This window comes from Ciconia boyciana, chromosome 1 (genome assembly GCF_034638445.1).
Source record: "Ciconia boyciana chromosome 1, ASM3463844v1, whole genome shotgun sequence".
Taxonomy (NCBI): domain Eukaryota; kingdom Metazoa; phylum Chordata; class Aves; order Ciconiiformes; family Ciconiidae; genus Ciconia; species Ciconia boyciana.
The window spans coordinates 70,589,055-70,611,357 of NC_132934.1; the positions used below are offsets into that span (position 1 = coordinate 70,589,055).

General features: G+C 47.6%; 3 protein-coding genes across 3 annotated transcripts in view; 1 reads left to right on the top strand and 2 right to left on the bottom strand.

Moving 5' to 3' along the window:
* Positions 1 to 1,205: 1,205 nt before the first annotated feature.
* LOC140658750 (aldo-keto reductase family 1 member B1-like) lies at positions 1,206 to 12,080 on the bottom strand. Its single transcript, XM_072877956.1, is given in 10 exon segments — positions 1,206 to 1,352; positions 1,477 to 1,583; positions 2,780 to 2,923; positions 3,495 to 3,571; positions 4,355 to 4,488; positions 4,911 to 5,027; positions 5,640 to 5,710; positions 5,713 to 5,806; positions 7,168 to 7,250; positions 12,065 to 12,080. Coding segments are annotated over 6 exon segments (429 nt in total). The 3' UTR covers positions 1,206 to 1,352; positions 1,477 to 1,583; positions 2,780 to 2,923; positions 3,495 to 3,571; positions 4,355 to 4,440.
* Positions 11,690 to 20,736, bottom strand: LOC140657270 (aldo-keto reductase family 1 member B1-like). Its single transcript, XM_072874055.1, has 10 exons — positions 20,575 to 20,736; positions 19,811 to 19,978; positions 18,406 to 18,522; positions 17,069 to 17,146; positions 16,315 to 16,437; positions 15,738 to 15,838; positions 15,503 to 15,584; positions 14,886 to 14,969; positions 14,042 to 14,124; positions 11,690 to 13,295 (listed from the first exon to the last, which is right to left on the bottom strand). The coding sequence occupies exons 1-10, from the start codon at positions 20,638 to 20,640 to the stop codon at positions 13,253 to 13,255; spliced, it is 945 nt and encodes a 314-aa protein (XP_072730156.1). The 5' UTR covers positions 20,641 to 20,736; the 3' UTR covers positions 11,690 to 13,252.
* Positions 20,737 to 20,859: 123 nt separating this feature from the next.
* BPGM (bisphosphoglycerate mutase) overlaps positions 20,860 to 22,303 on the top strand; it is a 39,490-nt gene continuing 38,046 nt past the window's right edge. Inside the window, exon 1 of the mRNA XM_072874098.1 lies at positions 20,860 to 20,878. The gene's annotated coding sequence lies outside the window, so the exon portion shown is untranslated. The remainder of the gene's footprint in view (positions 20,879 to 22,303) is intronic.

Sequence of the window (22,303 nt, forward strand, 5' to 3'; positions counted from 1 at the left end):
GTGGAAATTTTGTAAAGAAGGTCCTAAGGTGCCTCTTTTCTTGAACAAAAGGGTTTACCATTTTCCCATGAAACTCAGTGTGCAACTTTATGATTATGCGTTTGGTCACGTGCCCAGTAGGAGGAAACAGAAAGGTGAAACAGCCACAAAAGCAAATACCTCATCTCACCCAGTGTTGTTACAGGAACCTTGATTGTTTTGATGGCTTAAGGTTGAGTGTCAGGTGAGAAGGAGGTTTGGGGATCAATTCCTTGAGACTTAGCCTTGCACATCTCCCCTGTGCCAGCTATGATCCAGAGTGGATGTTCATGCATATAGGGGTGTGGGGGAGCTCAGGTGCCAGACTCTTCTGTTACTGGGTTGCTGGGACATGTGTCTCTGCACCATGCCCTCTGGGGCCAGGATCTGCTGGAGGCGGAGAGGCCAAAGGGGTTGGTGGGCTCAGGCCCTGTTGCTGCCCCATGGGGGTGAGCAAGCTCCCGTTGCTGCAGTGCTGCAGGAGGGCTCGGGGCCCCCAGCTGTAGCCCTGGGGCTGTGGGGCCAGGGCAGTGGTGGGAGGGGGTGGCTGGGTTGAAAGGGGCTGCCGGAGGAAATGGTTGGAGAGGGATAGGCCATCATCCCTGAGCACCTGTCCTGAGCTGGGTGCCCTGGGCTCAGAGCATTCAGTGCTGCCCAGGGAATTGGTCCCCGAGGCTGGCAGGGCCGGTAGGGAGGCCAGTGGTTTGGGCACAGCACCGAGGGGCTGAGCCTCCCCTGACCAGGGGGCAGACATTCGCGGTTACGTGGCATGTGAAATGCCCCCCGGCACCGGTAGGGGCTGTGTCCGGAGCTCGGGGGCTGGTGGCCGGCGGGGAGGGGCAACGCGGGTCTCCTGTGAGGGCTGGCTGCCCTCTGGTGCCCGCAGGGGAAAGTGCTGAGTGGCTTCGTTGTCTCAGGGAGCGTTCGCGTCCCCGAAGTGCAGGTTCCTGCAGCCGACCTGCGTGTGTTTCACGTTTGTTCACAGGAGAGAGGGTGCATGAGGTCTAGAAGACTGGGAATAGTGAAACATGACAGCATCTGAGGATGGGTCAAGAAAATGTTTCTTGTTGATGGTCAGAGAGCCCTTAGAAGCATGCATTGCAGGCCACACAGTAAACAAACCTGCGTTGCTACTTAACATCACGGAAGAGCACCACAGTTGACAGGGAATGAAGAGCCACCCTGTCCTTTACCTTGCCATTAGCTGTCCTGTGTTACAGGAAGGGGTACCCACTGTCCAGCACCTACATACCTGTGCTGGGGTTTTGTTGTTCTTGGCTGCAATCTCTTTGATCTTGGAGTCCTCCAGAAGGGAAGGGTCCCCTGGCTTAGCCCTATACAGAGGAAAGATAGCATCAGAAATCTGTATTTAGATGAATGATTAATGGTGCACTTACTGTCTCAGTGCTTCAAGCATAATATATGCCAGCTCTCTCACAAATTGCAAGGCAGCCTTACCATGGTCCGTCAGGAGAGCCAAGTGGACTGTATGCTGTCACAGGAATCCCTTTGGATTGACAGTACTCGATCAGCTTCTCCTGGGTAAGGTATGGATGACATTTAATCTGCCAACACAAGAGTACAGAGATTGACAGCAATACAACTGCTGTAACTCACTCCAGGGATTATCTCCTAATACACTTACTGTTCAATTTTTGCCCTAATGTGCCCATCTTTGCAAAGTATTATTCAGCCTTAGTTTTGTACAGCACTTATTTTTACAGTAAGGTTTCTTGCATCTCTGGGTCATTGCTCTGGGGAAAAAATCACTTCATAAGGCTCATCTTTGGGTTCTTTGGCCCTGAGAAGGCATGTTCTGAGGTGCTTCTCCAAGATTTCTAAGCAGTAGTTTAGCAAACATTGAAAACCCCAGTGCCTTGTATATTCAGTAATAAATGTGGAGTGGGATTAGAAGGACATGCTGCATCTGCTCTGTTCTCCCTTCTTTGTTCTTGTCATAAAAGCCCCTTTCTTGTGAGTTTGTGTGAAGGCGTTCTAGAGATATCTGTAGTTTTGGATGGAGGTGCATTTTTTTTTTTCTTTTAGCCTGCTCTTTTTTTGGTAACTACATGCAGAGAAAGTGTTGAAGTATCCTTCGGACTGATAAGCTCTGGACACTGGTACTCCTAGTGAACCTGCAAGAACTACTGAATTCAGAACTGTAAGAGATGTCTGAATTTGCACAAGGCCACTTGGAGAAATAAGCATTTACAGCAGGTTATGTAGCTACTGCATACAAGAGGGCAGTGGCTGCTATGTGCAAAGACTAGGTGATTTTTTGTATGTGTGTATACACACACTTTTTTATTTTATATAAATAAAAAAGTCTTCAGGGCAGATACCAGGAAGCCACTGGTATGGCAATACCTGTTCTGCTTCTGCATATACTGTTATACTGTATACTTCATATACAGTTAAAACTGACCTCCCATTTCCAGCTGGGTGGCTGAGTGAATTGTGCATGCATATGTGCATGCATGTGTGAGAAGAAATACCTGTGCTGTGTGAACAGTTATCTGCTATTAATAACAGATTGATGCTATTAGTCAGAACAGAACAAGTAAGGTATTTAAGACGTTACGGTTATAATTTGTGTACCACAGCTTCATCCCCTATCAGGATACAGGAGATCTACAACATCCTCAAGTGTACCCAGAAATAATCATAGGGTGTTAATATGCTGTTATGTACTTTGTTCTCCCTTTTTCCATCTCCTCATTCAACTGTAATCAGATCTTTATAATCCCTGAAAACTATGCACCTGCAGTCACTTTGAAGCTTATCTGGTTATTTATAGGCTTGTGCTTCAGTCCCAGCTTGTTCAGGATTCTTTCAATCTGCTCATGGTTAAAGTTGGAGGTACCAATGGCTTTTTCCAGACCAGCATCCACCGCTCTTCCATGGCCTAACACAAAGAGGAGCAAAGTTAGCATCCAGTACACAAGACAGGGCCTGAAGATGTTCTTCCTGGTATGGCTTGTTTCCCTTCATGGGAAGGGAAAGACAACTGTTTGGATTTGCAAAGTTTGTCTCTTGGGGAAAGAGTGCACACTGGTGTACTTGTGCCATGTCTTCCATCTCACCAAAGCCCAAAGGCTCATTTCTTGAGATGGTAGAAACACTAAGTTAGTTACATGTGGAAAATAATTATAATAATGTGATATCAAGCCAGCACTGGAGCACTGTACCCCAGGCTTTAGGCAAGATCACAATCTAAAATATCTTTTTTCCTGCAAAGTGTATTTGAACAGTTTAAGAACTGTGGTGAAGACAGTTCTGTGGTTTTTATGGTCAAGCAATCTGGTCTGCAGCTCCACTGAATATTATCAGCTTGACTAAGCATGTGTGTTTTGAAAAGCTACATTGTATACCATAAGATAAATACATAAGACCTTTGTGACTGCTGAAGGTAATGTAAGCATGGAAAAGACTGCCAAAGACAGAAGACATGATTCTCCCACTGTGGCTGAACTTACTTCCCATGTGTGTAGAATATCTGTGTTGTGGGTATTGACATGCCTTTGTCATCTGTGGGAAACAGCTCCTCCCCTGCCTGTCAGTGAGAAAGAAAATGCTTGAAACACTCTTTGTTGGGAAGTTAATACGGAGACAACTGAGGACCATAATAGCTTTAACTTCTAGTACAGCAAATATTAATATTTGTCTACATTGTTCATGCAGGTTTATGGCATTTTGCCAGCAACCACTCCTAGTAGGAGGGACAGGTGTATCTCCTGGACCCAGAAGAGTGGTGACTCAGCGAAACACATGCATATAAACAAGTCACACCACTGTGGAACAAAGCAGAACAAACAAGTTTGCTGTACTCCTTTATCATGCCTATTAAGGCAGAATAAGAACTGGGTTTTTTTTAAGATTTGTTTTTTGAAGAGTATAAGGACCTGTTTACATCTGAAGGGCATTTAAGTTAGGTCTAGGGTGAGCCACATCTGCTGAACAATGTATTATGTACACACACAGGTCTCCTGTGAGGGGAGCCTCAGTTTAAGTTGGTGGCACTAGGAAAATCAGAACATCTCAGACATAGGAGAACAGAGCTAGGTCCCCACATCTGCATACTGCTCTACACCTAGTGTGTTGTGCAGATGTCAGAGTATTATGCCATGACACTTTTACTCAAGGGCTTTGTTCACATAAAACTAACCATGACAGCTTTGAAAGTACGATAAACAGTTGATAAGCTCAAAAGCAACAGATAGGATGAAGGTCTTAACCTGTCTATAGCAGAACAGAAAAGCTAAGACTAGAAATAGACTGAGACATCAGCTCCTTTGAAGTACATGAAGTATGAAACTTGGATGCCAGAAAGTCTCACCTTTTGAAATCCAAGGTCTGTGGAACAACACTAAGGCTCCTGCAGCAAAGGTCAGCTCAATCTGGGGTCTATTAAGGACTCAGTGATTAAAGGCAGAAATGGAAAATAGAAGCTTTTTCCTTTGCTCTGTCATTCTGTAACATGCAGAGGAAAGAATTTCCATCAGGCAGCAAAGTACGGCCTGCCTTCCCACAAAGTAGGAGGCTAAGTCATTGGCAGATGAGTATATTTTGGATTTGTAGAAGACAAGGCATAGCCAAAAGTAAAGCAGCACAACTCACACTTGGAGCTGGGAGGCCTGATCTTAGTGCTAGGTCTACATCTCCAGTATCAAAAGGGCAGAGGATACTGTGCAAGCAGCGGTCTCAGGGGCAGAGATCAAGAGCCTGGCTCCTATGGCCAGAGGAAAGCTGAATGAGCAGCACCGGAGCAGTGGTGGTACGCACAACAGATACATGGTCTTTCTGGACTGGAGGAGCAGTAGTGCTGCAAGCGCTACTGGCAGTTTGAGGAGCTCTCCCAAGAGGGAAAGCCAAGGGCATTGCTGTTACTGTACCTTGAACCCAAGAGGCCAGTGCCTGAGGTAGAGATCCAGGTAATCCAGTTTCAGGTCAGCAAGAGTCTTCTGGCACGCTCCCTTCACCGGAGGTTTTTCATAAAATGTGCACCATAGCTAGAGACAAAAAGCCAAGGCATACCGTGACCTTCTGAGTTAAAGCTCTTGTAATCCTTCTGTCCTGTTCTTGAGAGGAGAGTACCCGTCTCCTTCAGAAGGCGATGTGGAATGAGGCCATCCTAGTGCTCTTCAGATGGGGCTTGCTCTGTGAGCAGGACTGGCCTGTGATACTGAGGGCAGGATGTGCTGTGGTGGCATATGTGACCAAACAGGGTTGTAAACTGAAAAACTGACCCTGTTCCATTAGTCAAGACGTAAAAGCCACTTATTACAGGCAGCTACGGGTTAAAGAGCTCTTTTTAAGTTAATAATTTCAGTGGTGAGCCAAATATAGGATTTCCTGCATAAGCAGGGGAAAAAACCAGCACACTTTCTGGGACCATTTGAGCTTAATACATATTTTGAACAGTCCCATGAAAATGGAGGATGTGGAGCATATCTTAGATAACTCTCTACAAGATAAGGTGACAAAAAGAAGCTTCCATGACTACGTTCCGAATTACTCCATGCTATTGCACGCAGCCTTTCCCCACCGCTCTGAACTTCCTCCTATGAACATGTTCCACACAAAGCAGGCCTTTCCCAGGATCCTAGTCATCAGATCCTTACCTGACTGATGATGAAGAGGTCCTCTTGTTTCATAACGCCTTCCTTGATTTTCTGCTGGATCCCTTCCCCACTTCACTCTCATTCTGGTACACGTAGGCACAGCCAAAGTGGCAGTACCCAGCATTGATGGCAGTCATCATGGCAGCTGTCACTTGCCCAGCTGGGGACTGAAAAAGAAAGGTTAAGATCCCAAATCAAAGTGTACAGGCCATTTCCTAGTTATCTACCAACTAAAGAAACACATACAAAGGGGTTTTAAGAAGAGTTCTTCCATGCAGTGTTCTTAAAGCTATATTCATCTTACAAATGCAGGCTCCTGGACTTGAAGCCAGCTTCCAGCCATCTCTCTGTAGCCCCACTCCCACGCAGGCTCAGCCCAACAGCCAGGGAGAGCAGAGTCCCCAACATCAGGACAGTTCTCCAGAGCTGGAACAGTTTTGTGCCAGGGAGCTCTGCAGTGCCTCTTGCCCAGCACTCCTCGCTTCTCAGTGCTGTTTCTGCGAGCAGAAACAGCAACTGCCCAGCTGGGAAAGTCTTACTTTGATGGAGGAGGCAGTGGTCTACACCTTAGTCATCCACATCACCGTGGAGTACTGTACCATCCTCTACCCCAGCTCCTCCCCGGGCACATCCCACCTGTCATGTGAAGGTTCCCTCCCTGGAGGAAGCAGCTGATGTAAGGGATGTGCATTTCTATGTGTTTCTATACCCTGCAAGGGCACGTAAGAGCTGTGCGGAAAGAAACAGTGGCATATCTTGTTCAGACAAATCCAGTAATGTTTGTGTTCAGGCATTGTACAGATCACTGTTTGATTTTGCAGTCATTGTAGAGTGGTACACATCTCTTTGTCAGAACTTGCTTGAAAGGCATTAATTGTCTTCTAAAGCCGTCTCTTGTGACCAGGCGATTGCAGGTAACCTCACCCTGGGTTTAACTTAGCCCAGAAGCAGCAGGCGAGCCCAGTGCCCCCCTGCAGCAGCACACGAGCCGTCGCTGCGGGGAAGGATGGGGAGCAGCAGGGAGAGGGGCCCGGGAGGTCGCTGCAGCCGCGGGAGCCTGGCGGGGAGGGGATCCGCGCTCCCCCGCAGGGTGCGGGACGGAGGGAAGGAGCCACCTCTTACGGACCGGAGAGGCCCAAGGGTCACCTCTCGCTGCGGGGGGAGCGGCAAGGACGGAGAGCACGCTGGGGAAAACAGCTCAAAAGCAGCGCGGGGCTCCGCCGGCGGGCACCGCCGGAACGAGCGGGGAAACCCGGCCGGGACGTCGGTCCCGCCGGCAGCGCCGCGCCCGGGCCCGGGGTGGCGGCGGGGACGCGCCCCGAGCCGGGCCGGGCTGCCCCCGCCCACGCTGCCTCCCCAACGCGGGGCCCATCAGAGCGGCCCAGAGCGCTCTGGATCCCCCCGCGGCCCGGCCGGGGCCGGCAGGAGAGGGCACCGGGTCTGGGTGCGGACCCAGCCCGCCGCGGCCGCCGCCTCCGGGAGCGAGGGGCCGCAGCGAGGCCGGGGGCACCACCGAGATCCCCATTACCTTCCATGTGCCCAGCCCCAGGAGGGGTATCTTGGCCGCGGTGTTCAGCTGCAGGCAGGTCGCTGTAGCCCCGCACGGGAATCCTGCCGGGCAGCGCGGCCCGCCGAGCCCCTTTAACAGCACCCGGGCCCGCCCCGCCCCGGGAGCCGCCCAGGGACAGCCACCGCCTCACTGCAGCCGGCATCGGTTACCCTGAGCCGGGGTGGGTTAGTGCTGGTTTTCCCCGTGTGCCCGGAGCTGCTCTCTCCGCGGTTGTGGGTTGTGAGCCTCGGGCTGAGGAAGGGCTTTGAGCCCTTTGGCTGGAGCAGCATGATCCCGCGACAGTGATGGTGGCCCAGGCTCTTGAAGAGCTCACATGGTGCGGGTGGCCTGTGTGAATTTGGGAGCTTTCAGCCTTCAGTTCCTCTGCGAAGGTGGGATGAATGTAGCCTATGCTTGTGATTGATAACAGGAGAGAAAAAGTGAGCCGTTTTGTAGGAGTAATTTAGATAACAGTGATTTCAAAGAAGAATGTTATTTTTAGTGTTGGGAGAAGTTTCTTTTAATTTTTTTTTTAAGTTGTAGAAGAACAGCGAGTTTTTAATGAGTGTCACGATGCTCACATTGCTCCTTTATTTTCAGGGAGGTGCAGACCGTATTTCAGAGTAAAATATAGAAATGTGGAAATAAATGGTAGGTAGTCTGTAATTTCACATTACAAACTGGCTTTTAAATTTTGCAGATAAGAGTATGCCGCACTGTTGAAGTGGTCACAGCACAGTGGAAAACCAACACAAAAATTACCTGCAAGATCCAGTAGAGGATGCAGGATGTTATGTTAAGGCCACTTGGGAAGCTTTGCTGCTTGCTCATGCTTGCAGAATTGCTTGCTCATTCTTGGAGAATTTATTTAGGTGCAAGCAGTAGTTGGGAGTATAATGGCGCATTTTTCTCTGGGTGCCTTTCCCGCAGCAGATGCCCAGCTGCTCTGTAGCTTTGTACTTTTTGCTCTGCTTACCTGAGGGCAGACAAGTTAATTGGTTGTCTCTTAATCTTTTTCCTGTTTTTTCCTGTCAGCACCATCAGCCATCCTCAGCAGGATGTGATGTTTCAGTTGTATCACGAAACAGTTTTATAATGCAGTGTTTACCTTTTACTTTTTTCTGGATTCCGTCTCTGTAAATCTGCTCTGAGTATGCTCAGACTCTTGGGGTTTGGTTCAGTGGTCAGTGAAATCAATGGAAAGATTGTGATTAGCCTGAGCCTGTTCCTCCATTCTGTTGACAGTATTAAAATTGCAAGCCATTTACATGAGAGGCCTGCTGCCATCCCAGTCAAGGGGTTTTCACACTTCCTTTTTTCCTTCCTACTGTCCCTCCATCAGTTCAGGAAAACAGACACCAGCTCTCTGCGGAGCTTTAGGAAAGCTCCTTGTGCCAGCCATGGCTTTGTGTCTGGTGGGCGATCCTGCTGGGTGCTGCTGATGGTGGGCGAGGGACTGGAGCTAGGGTTAACAGAGGTGCAGAGCTGGTGCACAGAGTGAGTGCTGTTGGGGAAGTGGACTACGTGGTGTTAGCTGGGCTCAAAGAGAACAGTTTTCCATGCCTGACCTCTGTCTTGGTCTTAATTATTAGCAGAAGTCATGTGGAGACTTGTCCTGACAAAGATTGTCTCCTTCCAGAGAAGTCACCCTATTTTGAAACATCAAAATGATCACCTGCACTGCTAGCAGGCTGTCCCCTTTTGCTGATGACAGTTAAATTTTACGCAATATGCACTTCACAATTTTTTTTTTTTTTTTTTTTTGCAAAATAACATGTTGAGCCATGTGTGTGGTTTGCTTTTTCAGGGCAGCCTGAAGACCAGCTGAAGTACCAGTTTGCTCTCCTTTGTACTTCCTGGATGCTCAAGCTCGTGGTGCTGTGCTTACAGTTTATTAATATCAGCAGTGTTGTGCTTTGACTCCCGATGTTGTAAGTCTTGGTGTAGGTACTGCCAGAATCGGTCAGATTTTGTACTGGAGCAGCACCAAGGTGAACTGGTGCCATCAGAGAGTTGTGCTCTGCGAGTCTGTGAAAGCTTGCAAAGCCCGGCTGTTTGGCCAGTAAGATGGGATCTCTTATGAGAAGGAGGAGAAGACCCAGCAATATTTGTTCTCATTCTTCTGAGCGTGTCTTTTTGGGGAGAGGTTTCAAAGCCTTGCTTTCCTGCAGCAAGGAGCTGAGTAGGGTGTGTGATGACAGATAATGAGACTTGGTGGAGGGCACGGCTGAGAAATGCAATGTGTCCTTCCTCTCATTTTCTTCTGAGATTTTTGTGTTGCTTCCTCTGCGAACTCGTGTTCTCCTGTGAAGGTGGGTGCTTGGTTTGCCCCGATGGTTTCCTGAAGGAGAGATGTCTTAGTCTTTTAGCAGAGGATTTTGGGCAGGAGGTTTGCATTTTGCTTAGCTGTTTGTGCCTGTTGGTGTGAGACTTGCCCCAGATCATGCCAAGACATGGGAGCTGTCAGTTGTTTCTCTGTCCTGAAGGTGTGGCTGGGGTTGTCAGGTGATGGTAGGGCCTTTGGGAAAAAAGTACCACATGCGTCGGTGGATGACAGCTAGCCTGGGAAATATTGCAAACTGTATGCTTGATAAAATGCCCAAGGGCTCCTTGCATGAGGTGAGGAACTGTGTGTGAGGAAGGGTCTGATTTCATCTGTGTGCAAGGTTTTGCACTAAAGCTGGATGCTTATTGTAGTGCCTTTCAGATTTGTTGTGTTGATATTTGCATGTAGTAATTCTAATTCACCAAAAATCATACTTTCAAGAGATGAGCAGTGTTTGGCATCTGAGAAGACGACTCAAAATGATCAAAGTGGATAGGTCCCAGTGGAAACAATCTTTACCAGCAGGAAGGCTGCCTGGTTTGCTCGTAGCCTGCAATGACAGAGAAATTCAAATCTCCTCTGAGGGCTGTCTGCCCTCTGATGTCCGTAGGGAAAAGCACCACCTGGTTTTATTGGTGGGAATTGTCCAGGAAGGATTCGTGTCCATTAAGTGCAGGTGACTGCAGCTGACTTCACCTCTGTTCACAGGAGAGGGAGAGAGAGTGCATTAGGTCTGGAGAGCCTAAAGAGCAAGATGGGCCAGAGCCCAGAGCAGCCCTGGCCCTGGGTGTATTGAATCACACTGAATGCTGCTGCCTTGTTTTGCCCAAACGTCTCTTGTCTGTGACTGGATCTTAGAGGCTGGCCCTGAGGTGGCTGCTTGCACCCACACTGTGGACACCTAGTTAGGTGAGATGAACTCCCCCTGAGAGACTGCTGCATGTGACCTAGGAGTAAAGGACAAGTATGGCCAGTGCAGACCGTTTCAAATATGGAAATGTGTTTAAAAAACAAACCCAAACAACAAACAAAACACCAACCCACAAACACACCAAAAAACAAAGAGGCAAGAACTGACCCTTGTAATATCTGATTCTTTTGTTTGCCTACAGTAATATTTAGCATTAAGATTTGTGCTCCAATACCTCTTCCACATTTTTTGCCTCATCTTGGGGTTGCATGTTACATTCTTTTGGAAGTTTTAGTTGGAAATATTTGGATGACCTCCATCTGAAAAGCATATTACATGGGCCCTAGGGACTTGTGTATATATATTTATTTTAGAATATCTTATGTGATCTCAATATATCAGTGTACTGAGCAGAATATTTACATGTTGTGTTTTTTTCCTGTTGGAATGATTGAGAGTAAGTACTAACACCACCCAAAGCTGTAATATATCTGAGGTCCATTGTCCTGTCTCTCTCATAACCATAACACTCAAGCCAAAAGTGCAAGTTTTGTTCACACCTCATTTGAAAACAAAAACTTTGGTTTTTTTCAATCACATAAAAAGGCTAAGTTCTTTTTGCATTTGTCATGGGGTAAGGGAGCACCAGGCAGTTTGACACTGCTAAGCTGAATTCACCAAGTGGACCAATGGAAGAATAGCCCGTCAGGGAGAGTGTTACGTATGCACAGAAGGAGTCTTGGTACATATGAGCCTTGGTACATACAGGAGAACAATACCTGGAAGTATTCACAAGTTGTAATATTATGTGTCCCTCATCTACCACTCCAGTGAGTCAGCATGGGCTCACCTGGGGGGAAATACACGACTTGACTGTGACCTGTCTCAGCGTCAGGCTCTGGGCAGTGGCTCAGCACTAACATACCATATTATACCTTGTGTCCTCATCATTTTGGATATCTGTGTAGTGATGTTTCCTCAGTCTCCTGTATTGTGGATTTTTAAAGCTAGATTAGATGTTGGCACAGGCTGGCAGTCAGATCACTCCACACTCTCACCATATAGCTTTCCAGCACTTCCAGGTATTGTATATAAACAATTCTTGTTGCGCTGGCTGGTCAGCCATGGTTCATTATATCAAGTCATTCTACTCCTGATCAAGGCAGTATCTTGCTGTTCCTGTGACATTCCACTTCTCAGCCTTTGTCATCTGTCAAACATCTTTCATAGATGCACTCATATTTACAAACTAATGATGTACAATGCAAGTAGCTCAAGTTGTACAAGTATATTCATTTGTTGCACACTAAATTACAATAATTTAGTATGGCACAAGCAGTAAGTGAGCAGCAGTCAGCATTGGTCCTAATACTATTAACCTTTACAACAGCAGTTTTGTTAATCATCATGTTCAAGAAGTTTCCAGACTACCCAGTGGCTCAAGATACAACTCAAACTTCATATGCTTTTGTCAGACCCTACAGCTTGATCTGGTATGGATGTTACAGATCAGAATGCAGTAGTTGCACTGCAGATGCCCTGTGTCTACCAGCTCAAGGCACAGTGCACTTAGGGACCCCTGAAGTGCCATGCTGTTGAAACACCTCCTACCTATCCTAGTGCTGCCCAACAAGGCTCACCTGCATCCTCCACCATGAGGGATAGGCTTTACTCATACATATAGTTACAGTTAAGAGAGACCTGTCCCAGTTACCATGCCAGTGAGTCAGCACAGCATAGCCTAGAGGGAACATAACACTTGCTCGTGTCAGGCTTTGGGCAGCAGCTCAGTATTAACACTTAACAATTCCACCTTGCACCCTCTGCTTCTATGCAGTATCAGACACCTGCTTAACAGTCTCCTCTTTCCCCCCAGTCTGTTACTCTGGGTTTTTATAGCCAGATGTCAGCACAGGCTACCAACCAAATCAGTCCACAGCAATACCACTGTACAGCTTTCCAGCAGTTTCAGGTGTTGGTCTCCTGTTGCTTGTTGATCCAGAGTCCATACTAAGGCTTGTCATACTCTACTGTTCTCATCAGCATTGCCCTGTCAAGCAAAGCTTATTATACCAAGTTATTCAACTTTTGATCAATACAAGATCTTGATGCTCCTGTGACATCATTTAAAATTGAATACGGATGATGGTTTCCAATGACATTGTTGATGCAAGTGGCTTGGTTTGTCAATTTTTCACATTAGACTAGAACTTCCAAGCCAGCAGTAATCTAAACATTTTTTATTTTGGATAAGAATAAAATTGAACACTAATCTCTGTCCAGTTTCAGCCTGTAAAAGAATGCAACTGAAATAAGGCCCCATATGTACTGGTATGCATCTGTAGGTCTGGACATTTCTCCCATTTATTCTTCTTTCCCAGAAAGCTTTGGACTGTGCTCTAGAAGTGAAGTTAATTATTGTCTCTTATCTTCAGGCAGTGATTATGTAGTTCATTCTTTCAGGATGGATCTTTCTTCTGTGCTCACATATCCTCACCCTGCAGCCTTAAGCGGTGTTGATGCAAGAGAGAAGATAAAAATCAGTTGCTAGTTCATTCTTCATGTTTTCTGCTTTGCTATTTCAGCCATGCAGAGACACTCATCTAATGAGTAGAGAATTATTATAGCCCATATTTTGTTCTTTAGAACAATTTTACTGTTTCCTTCCACCAAAGAAGAAAATCCCAAAACAAAGTAATTGGATACATATACTATGCCTTTGCTGGCAGGAGAGATACAGTGTGCAAGCTACATAGAAGACAACTCTAGGCAACAGTAGAAGCTCATTAGACCCCAGAGGCCTGCAGGAGGGCAGGATAAAACTGTCTTCAGTATTCTGCATTGAAAGGGTACTCCTTGTGATTTTTGCACCTGGAGGAAATCAAAGAGGAAAGATTACTCTCAAGGCTGAAATAAATGCTATATAGAACTACACTGGGTGTATAGAGGAGCCTTCAAGGGAGGTTCTGAATTGTGTAACTGCAGAATGAATTTAAGAGACTTATTAGTATAGAAATGGCATACATGACCAACAAGTTCAAGTCTTTTCCTATTATTCAGATGCTGAACAGTGGTGGGACCAAGTTACTTTCTAGATAAAGAGTTAAAGTTCACAATGCTTACAGATAAAACAGCAGTTTGTGGCCTTTCAGCCAAGACTTCTTGTCTTGCTATAGGCTTCCAAGGTGCACATCTGCAAGCAGTCATTCTTCATACTGCACTTCAGATGGTCATTCCCTCCCCCAACTACCTATGTAAGAGCTGACATCAGTTTATTATAAACTTATGGTAATCTTTTTCTGTGAGTTAAAACTGCCTAATGCTCATTTCTCCAATATGGAAACAGCCAAAGTTATCAACTAGAACCCTCCTTTTGGAATTCCAGGCACACAGTTTCCTGGAGAAAGGATTAACAATGAATAAATAGTATGACTTATACTCATCCTTTAGTCAATAAAGTCAAAATATAACTCCACTAAGATGTTAAATAACAGATGATTAATCCCCCACATGATTTCAGATTTCAAAATATACCCATTTTAAACAGCTGTACCTGTGAGATCAGAATAAAGATTATTGAAAATGTAAGTGTTTGAAGGAAACAAGCTGTCACTTACGTGATCATTTCACAGATCCTCCAGTTTCTGTTTAAGCTGAGAAGGGCTGCCATTTCCTCTTTAGTCAATTCAAAGTCAAACACCTAAATAGAGAAACAGCTGGAAATCACTTCTTTGAACAAATCAAATCAGAAGCAAGATTCACAAGATTAAAGAACAACTTCACATCAGAAAGGGTGCTGGTTAGAAATGATGGCTTCATGAGACAGGGAAAGGAAAAGAAGTATCTTTGGATTTTTGAGACTCTACTGGCAGAGGGAAGAAACGAACAAAAAAGATTCCCAGTTACAGTTACATGTGCCAGCTGTTCCAAGATGTTTGGTGAGCACTTAGTGTTGCAGAATGCCTCTTTGTGGAAGATACACTTCTGTCCAATTCCAAAGAAACACCCAGAAGACTTTCATATTTCAATAAATACAGTTATGTTACTGCTGAAATCTTGATGTCCAATATCAGGAAAAAACCCAACTTAACAATCAGAGGAGCAATGTGGTTTATTGACACCAGGACTCTTCCCTTAACATTGCTTACTCTATATTTTGAGGAATGTTACTGCACTTGGGCTCCAAGCAAGCCCTGCCCACCACTTCATCCACAAGTCACATAACAGGAGACACTATATAAGGTGACTGATAAGTTTCAGCATACTGTTTCCAAGAGCTCTGTCTATCTTTTCTCCAGCTGTAGTTTTTGTTGTAGCCCAAGCTTCCAGCCAGAGAGAAAAAGCCCAGTCCTCTTGCCTGAGGAGGACTGGGGAAGGGTGAGAAAGGATTGCTGTTTGCTATGCGGGGGGAAGGCATGCCATCCCTAAAGGGCAGCACCCAGCTCACTCGTAATCACTCACCTTGAAGTTCTCCACAATGCGCTGCGGTGTGACAGACTTGGGAATCGCAATCACGTTTCTCTGGATCTGGAAGCGAAGGAGAACCTGCAAGAACAGACCACTGAGTCAGAGAGAGGACGGCTCCTGCTCTGGAGGAGGCAGAGCCTGTTCCAACAGCTGCTTTCCCTAAGCTACACCTGCTTCTGCAGAGCTGCATTTCAGCTCATTCCCATTCCTGTGGCCTAGGCAGCGCTTCCTGGAGAGCAAAGAGGGAAGTGGTGGAGGCCCACATGGAAGGCCTCCTTTCCCATCCAGCTTTGGGACAGTCCATTCCTTTTCTTCCCACCTGGACTTTTAGCAGTCTATGCAAGGCTTTCCTTCTGTGCAAGAGGACTTGAGAAGGGAAGTGACATCTGAAGATGGGTCAAGAATCTTTTTCTGGCTGAGGGCCAAAGAGGTAGTAGTAGCATATCTTGCAGGCCATATAATAAACAACCTACATTCTTAGGGGAAAAAAAAAAATCAGAGGAATGCCACAGTTCATAGGGAACGGATACAGGTTCTACCTGCTCTTCAGATCTGTTTTCCTTAATGGCTGTGTTACAGGAAGGGGTACCCACTGTCTGGCACCTACGTACCTGTGCTGGAGTTTTGTTGTGCTTGGCTGCAATCTCTTTGATCTTGGGGTCATCCAGAAGACAAGGATCCTCTGGCTTAGCCCTACACAGACACAAAAAGGAAGACATGGCAAAGAATCACTCCAGAAAGATTCCACCTAGCATGAATAATTAAAAAATATACACCTGCACTGTCACTCATCCAATTAGCCTGAACGTTTCAAACTTAAACCACACTAACCCACTTGGAAATTACCTGTCAGGGCGTCCAAGGGGACAGTATGCTGTCACAGTGATCCCTTTGGATTGGCAATAGTTGATAAGCTTCTCCTGGGAAAGGTATGGATGACACTCAATCTGCCAACACAGGAGTAGAGACTGATAGTTGTAGAACTACTATAGTGTTCCCATGGTCCAGAGATTTTTTTCTGAATCCTAAATACAGGCTGCCTTCATCCTACCGTGCATGTGGTCTGTGTGACAACACAAGACTATAATTCCATAGGGCACCAACTTTTATATTGAGTCCTTATGTGCTTTTGGGATTTTGTTCTAAGAGGCTTTATAAAAGTCATTGATTAGAGACAGAATGATAGCTCATGTCTGGATTCTTTATCTCTCCAGAGAGAATGCTTCATAGAGAAATAATCCAGAATTTGTAAACAGTGGTTCAACAAGGTGAGACAAAAGGAAATATTCTGGTCCTTTTTGTACCAAGAAATATCCACAGAGCAGGATTTAGAGTACATGCAGTGTCTACTTTGTTCTCCCTTTTCCATCTCCTCATTCAACTGTAATAGATCTTTATCACCTGCAGTCACTTTGCATCTTACCTGGTTATTTGCAGGCTTGTACTTCAGTCCTGGCTTGTTCAAGATTCTTTCAATCTGCTCACGGTTAAAGTTGGAGATTCCAATGGCTTTTACCAGACCAGCATCCACCAGCTCTTCCATGGCCTAACACAAAAACGAGCAAAGTCAGCATCCAATGGACAAGACATGACCTGAACACATTCTTCCTGATGTGGCTTGTTTCCCTTCACATGAAGCACAAACCTGTTTGGACTTGCCAAGTTTTTGATTCTCAAGGGGAAAAGTGGGTACTGGTAGTATCTGTGCCATGTCTTCTATTGCACCAAAGCCCAAAATCATTGCTGAGACTGAAATTCACTGAGTTACACAAGGAAAAGACAACTAAGTCTACTATTGTCACAGCACTGGAGGGCTATGCCCTGGGAGGATGGCAGGATCACAACCTAAGTGTCTATTTCTGCGAAATCTGAGCCATTCAAGAACTGGAGTACAGAAAAATTGTACAGTTATGGTCAAGCAAATAACTTTTTCTAACCTCAGGCTGCAGACGCAGCTCCACTAAAAGTGACTGTGCAGCTCAGTGACTTGAGATGCTAATCCACAGTGAATAGGAATAATAGCTTGACTAAGCATGCACATTTTTAAGAGCTACCACATACTTCTGTGAATTCTTTCCAACTAATTCTGTATACATGCATGAACCATTCTGTGACTGCTGAAACTAACACCACTGCTGAGGACAGAAGACATGATTCTTCACTGTGGCTGAACTTACCTCCCACGTATGTAGAACATCTGTGTTGCTGGGTATAGACATGCCTTTGTCATCTGTAGGAAACAGCTCCCCTCCTGCCTGTCAGTGACAGAGAAAATGCTTGAAAATCTGTTGAGAAGTTCACTTAATACCATGAGAGCTCACAACCATGACAGCTTAAACTTCTAATGCAGGCAAGAACACTAATTCTTGTCTACATTCAGTCATTCCTTCCTGAGGAGCAGGAGGAATTGAAGGCATTTTTGCCAGTGACCATTCCCATAGACAGGTTTTTCTGCTGGACCCCTCAAAGTGATGACTCACCCAAACATCTACAGGGAAACAAACCACTCAGAACTATAGCCTCCAGTCTCATACATATTCACTTTATGTATTGTTCTTTTGTGCCCACTTAGGAAGAACTGTTTTGTTCTTTTTCCAGATGGGCATCAGGGGACTTAGGTACTGGGAACATGTAGCTTTGGTCTATACAACACCAGATCTGCTGAAAAGAGGTATTATGTGCAGTGACAGTTGTTCCATGACAAAGCTCAGTGTAAAGCTGCTAATAATACAAACAGTAGCTGTTTGCTACTGTCACCATAAGAAAGTTTCACTTTCATGGCTTTGTTAACATAAAGCTAAAATAGAGTATGAAATAAAGATGAGCATCTCAAAAGCAACAGGTAGGATGGAGACTGAATCAGACTGTAACAGGGTTAGGGTAGAAAGACTAGAAATAGACTAGTCTAATTTCTATTTCTAGCCTAAGACTAGAAATAGTCAACCTGAGACATCAGCTCCTTTACTAACCTGTGAAAGAGTTTAGGCCCCCCAAGAAGTTTCACCTTTTGAATTCCTGTCTCAGCAGAACAACACTAGGGCTCCTACAGGCAAGATCAGCTCAATCTGTACTGTATTAAGGACTTGGTGATTAAAGAGAGAAGTGGAAAACAGAAATATTTTCTCCTGCTCTGTGATTCTGTAACACAGAGGAAAATTTCTGACAGGCAGCAAATTGCAGCCCCCCTTCCCACAAGGGGTAATTTTGAGATGAGCATACACCGATTTGTAAAAGAAAAGGAGAGCAGCCTATCTTATGCTTGCAGCTGGGAGACCTGCCCCTAGTTTTCAGACCATCATTGCCAGGATCAAAGGGGTATGCAAGCAACAGTCTCGGGCAGAGATCAAGAGCCTGGCTCACATGGCTAGAGGAAAGCTGAGCACCAGAGCAGTGCTGGTACACACAGACACATGATTGTCTCTCAGCCAGAGCAATTGTTGGGCTGTAAAGCCATATAGCTCCTCAAAAGCAGTAGTCACAAGAAACAAAGCCAAGGGTATTGCTGCTACTGTACCTTCAAACCAAAAGGCCAGTGCATGAGGTAGAGATCCAGGTAATCCAGTTTCAGGTCAGCAAGAGTCTTCTGGCAGGCTCCCTTCACCAGAGGCTTGTCATGAAATGTACACCATAGCTAGAGAAAAAAAAACAAGGCACACCATGACCTCCCGGGTTAAAGCTCTCAGGTGCCCTCCTGCACAGGACAGAAATGCTGCATCTTCTTTGGAAGGCAATGTGGAATGAGGCCATCCTAGTGCTCTTCAGGTGGGGCTTGCTCTGAGCAGGACTGGCCTGTGACACCAAATGCAGTATGCGCTGTGGCGGCCCATGTAGGATCATAATAGAGAAAAGTCCCCTGGTCCCATTAGTTAAGACATCACTTGTGCCACCCCCTTTTACACAGGGTCTGCCTTTGCAATAGGTGGCTTTTAAATGAAGACATATATCTGTCATTCCTGACCACACATAGAACTCCTGCATTGAATGTAGCAGGCAAAGCCAAGAAAATACAAAAAAGCCACAAAGAAGTAGCTGGCACCAACCTTTACCAAGGCAAGAAGTAACTTCAGAATACAGCTAAATCCTGTTTTCCTTAGTAAGCAAGAGGAAGAGAACCCACCACCCACACCTTCCCTGGGACATATGCTGAGCAGATTACACTGTCCCAAGGTGCCCAGAACCTCATCTTCCTCACACAGCAGAGGCACCCCTTTGGCAGGACTGCGAGCCCGGCTGCTGGAACTAGCAGCAGCCACTGCCAGGCTTTTCTCCTCTGCTGTGCTTTAGCAGTCAGTGAGGTGCCACTACCAAGTTTGTTCTGGCTCTGTATCAGTCTGTGACACCAAGCGATCTCAGACCTCTGCATCACTGGTGTCTACCTTGCTTGGTGCTACCTGGCCCACTCTACCTTGTTCTGCTTCCCTTCTCCTGCATTAGTGGTGGCCTCTCTGCTCCAGCAGAACTATGAGATGCAGGGCCAGGTTCCTCCTTGTCCATCCCCCAGCGCTTCTGGGTCTCCTCATCAGAGTGCCAGACCACAGCAGGGCTGTGGTGCTCAAGTTCTCAGTAGATTTTGAGGGTAAATCACAGTCTTGAGTTCCCTCAGTGTTATCAGATTGACTGGAGGAGAAAGCTGCCACCAGACAGTTAGATAAGGGTGATTCTTCTCCCTGCTCAAAGCTCAGGGAACTCTCTCTTCCTATCCAATGGGTACAACAATAAAAATTACTATCAGGGGACAGGAAAGAATCAGACTGTATCACTGTGCCAATGAAGTGAAAGAACAAAGTAGTAACAGGAGTGATCTCATTTACATTACAAGTTTCTCCAATGCTACAGGAGAAAACTACTTTAGTTTCCTACTGTAAAAATATCACAGGTAAAGCAGGTCTGTCCATGATCCAAGACTATTTGTTCTTTACCTTACTGACAATGAAGAGGTCATCTCGTTTCACAACACCTTCCTTGATTTTCTGCTGGATCCCCTCCCCAACTTCCTTCTCATTCTGGTACACATAGGCACAGTCGAAGTGGCGGTACCCAGCATCGATGGCAGCCATCACTGCAGCTTCCACCTTACCTGGGGGGGACTGACAGGAAAAGGGTATGATATGTCTCAATTTGGGATTCTCACATGCTGCTCCCTAGGTAGCTAAAGGATAGATAAACACACAAAGGGGCTTTGAGAGGAGCTTTTCCATAAAGCTTTTTTGGGCCTGTACACATCTCAAGGCTCCTGAGCTTAAAGCCAGCCTCCAGCCTTTCCTCCATCACCCCACTCCCAGGCAGGGCTCTAGGGAGCATGTGCAGAGCTGAGGCCCCAGCACCAGGACCGTTCTCCAGGGCCTCCTCGCTTCCCCACACCGCTTCCCAGAGAAGCCCCCGGCAGCTTCAGGAAGGGTTTGCCCAGTGGAGGGGCCTCAGCCCAGACCTCGGTGACCCGCGTCCCCGGGCAGAGCCCTGCAGGAGCTCGGGCTGCTGCGAGGGAGCAGCGGGCAGGGAGGGACCCTCGGTGCCAAACGCGCAGCGGCACGGCCGTACCGAGCGGGGAAACCCGGCGGCGGCCCGCCCGGGACGTCGGTAGCGCCGGCAGCGCCTCGCCCCCTCCGGGAGCGAGAGGCCACGGCATGGCAGCGACGGCCGCCCCGGGCCCCGCTGCAGGAGGGCTCGCCGCGGCTGCTGTTACCTTCCAAGTGCCCAGCCCCAGGAGGGGCATCGTGGCCGCAGCACCCAGCCGCACGTAGGTCGCCATGGCCCCACCCAGAAACGCGCTGCCCGCCGAGCGCTTTAACAGCGGCCGGGCCCGCCCCGGGGCTGCCGGTACGGCCCTTCCCCGGGGGTGGTGCCCCCCCGCCCACTACCGGCGGTTGGTAGCGCTCGGCCTTCCCTTCCTTAGCAGCCAATCACCGCTCAAGTCCCGCCCCGACGGCAGCACTGCCCAATCAGCAGCAAAGAGGGGCAACCAATGGGGGCCCCAGCCGGTTGTTATGGTAAGGTGCGGGGGGGACTACCTGCGTGTGGGGGGGTGTCCGGGAGCGCTCCGCAGTGCCGCTAGGCCGCCCCCAGCGCCGTCTCCCTCCCGCCTCGGCCGGTTTGATATTTCTCCGAGCGTGGCGTTTCCCAGCGGAGCCGACGCCCCAGTCAGGCGGGCCCGGCTGCTGCGGCCCGGCGCAGGGAACCCGCTGTGCGCGGCGGGAGGCCGCGGCCGGAGGAGCCGTCCGCCGGGGACCCACGGCAGAGCCGGGCCGTAACGGGCGTGCCGGGGCCCAGCGGGCCTCACACCGACCCCTCCAGGGCAGGCCAGCGCCCGCTCTGGCGAGCCTTCTGCTGAGGCTGGGCTCGTGTGAGAGCTGAAGTCAGTTAAAAATCGCGGAGGTGGTGACCCCCCCCGGGTGCGCCCTGCGGGCCCTTCCTCCCGGTGAAGTTCCCTATCGAAAGATAAGGGCTGAGGGCAGCTGTGCCCCGATCCGGCTTGTGTTTGTGCAGGGTTCGGCTCCTGCAGCGCACTGTCCCTGTGCCACGGGTTGTTCATGCGTATCTCGCCTGTGATACACGCGGGGGTGTTGCAACACCCTGCTGCAGTTCACCGCATCGGTTACCCGATGGAGAGCCTGTTTCATTCCGTGGCACTTTGGCCCATGATTTGTCATCGGTAAAGGCAGGGGGCTGTCCTGAAATCTGAAGTGAGTCAATAAAGAGGAGTCCCGGGGCAGGGCATGAGGCAGAGGTCTCTTGCTCTCAGGTCATGGAGCTGCTGCCTCGCTGCTGGCTGTGTGGTTGTGGGCTGTGAGCCATGGGCTGTGAGCCATGGGCCAAGGAAGGGCTGAGCCCTTTTGGCTGGAGCAGCGTGTCCCCACGACAGCCATGGTGGCCTGGGCTGGTCTCTCCTTGACAGAGCCTTGTGACCCTGCGTGCTGATGAAGCGAGATGGCTAGAGAAACCTCAGTGTGGCTGGCTTGTGAGAGTGGGGAGCACCCCGTTCCCCTCTCCAGATGGGGCAAATACAGCTTTCACTTTGGGGTAAGTGAGCTTATGAGTAATTTAGACAATAATGAGTATAAAACACTTCATTTTAAGTGTTGTGAGAAAGTATTTTTTGGTATGTTTTCACAGCTGCAGAAGAGCAGTGAGTTTTCAGTGAATGTCACAATGATCACATTGTCCCTCTGCCTTTAGGGAGGTGCAGACCGTATTTCAGAATAAAATATACAAGTGAAGAAATAAATGGTAGGTGTCCTTTAATTTCACATTAGAAATTGACTGAGATTTTGGAGAGGCAAAATATGCTGGTGGTCACAATGCAGTGAAAAAAACCTTATTTATCAGCAGGATCCTAAAAGTACTCCATAATGGTATGTTAGGCTGCTTGGGAGGCTTTGCTCCTTGCTTACACTTGGAGAATTGATTGAGGTACA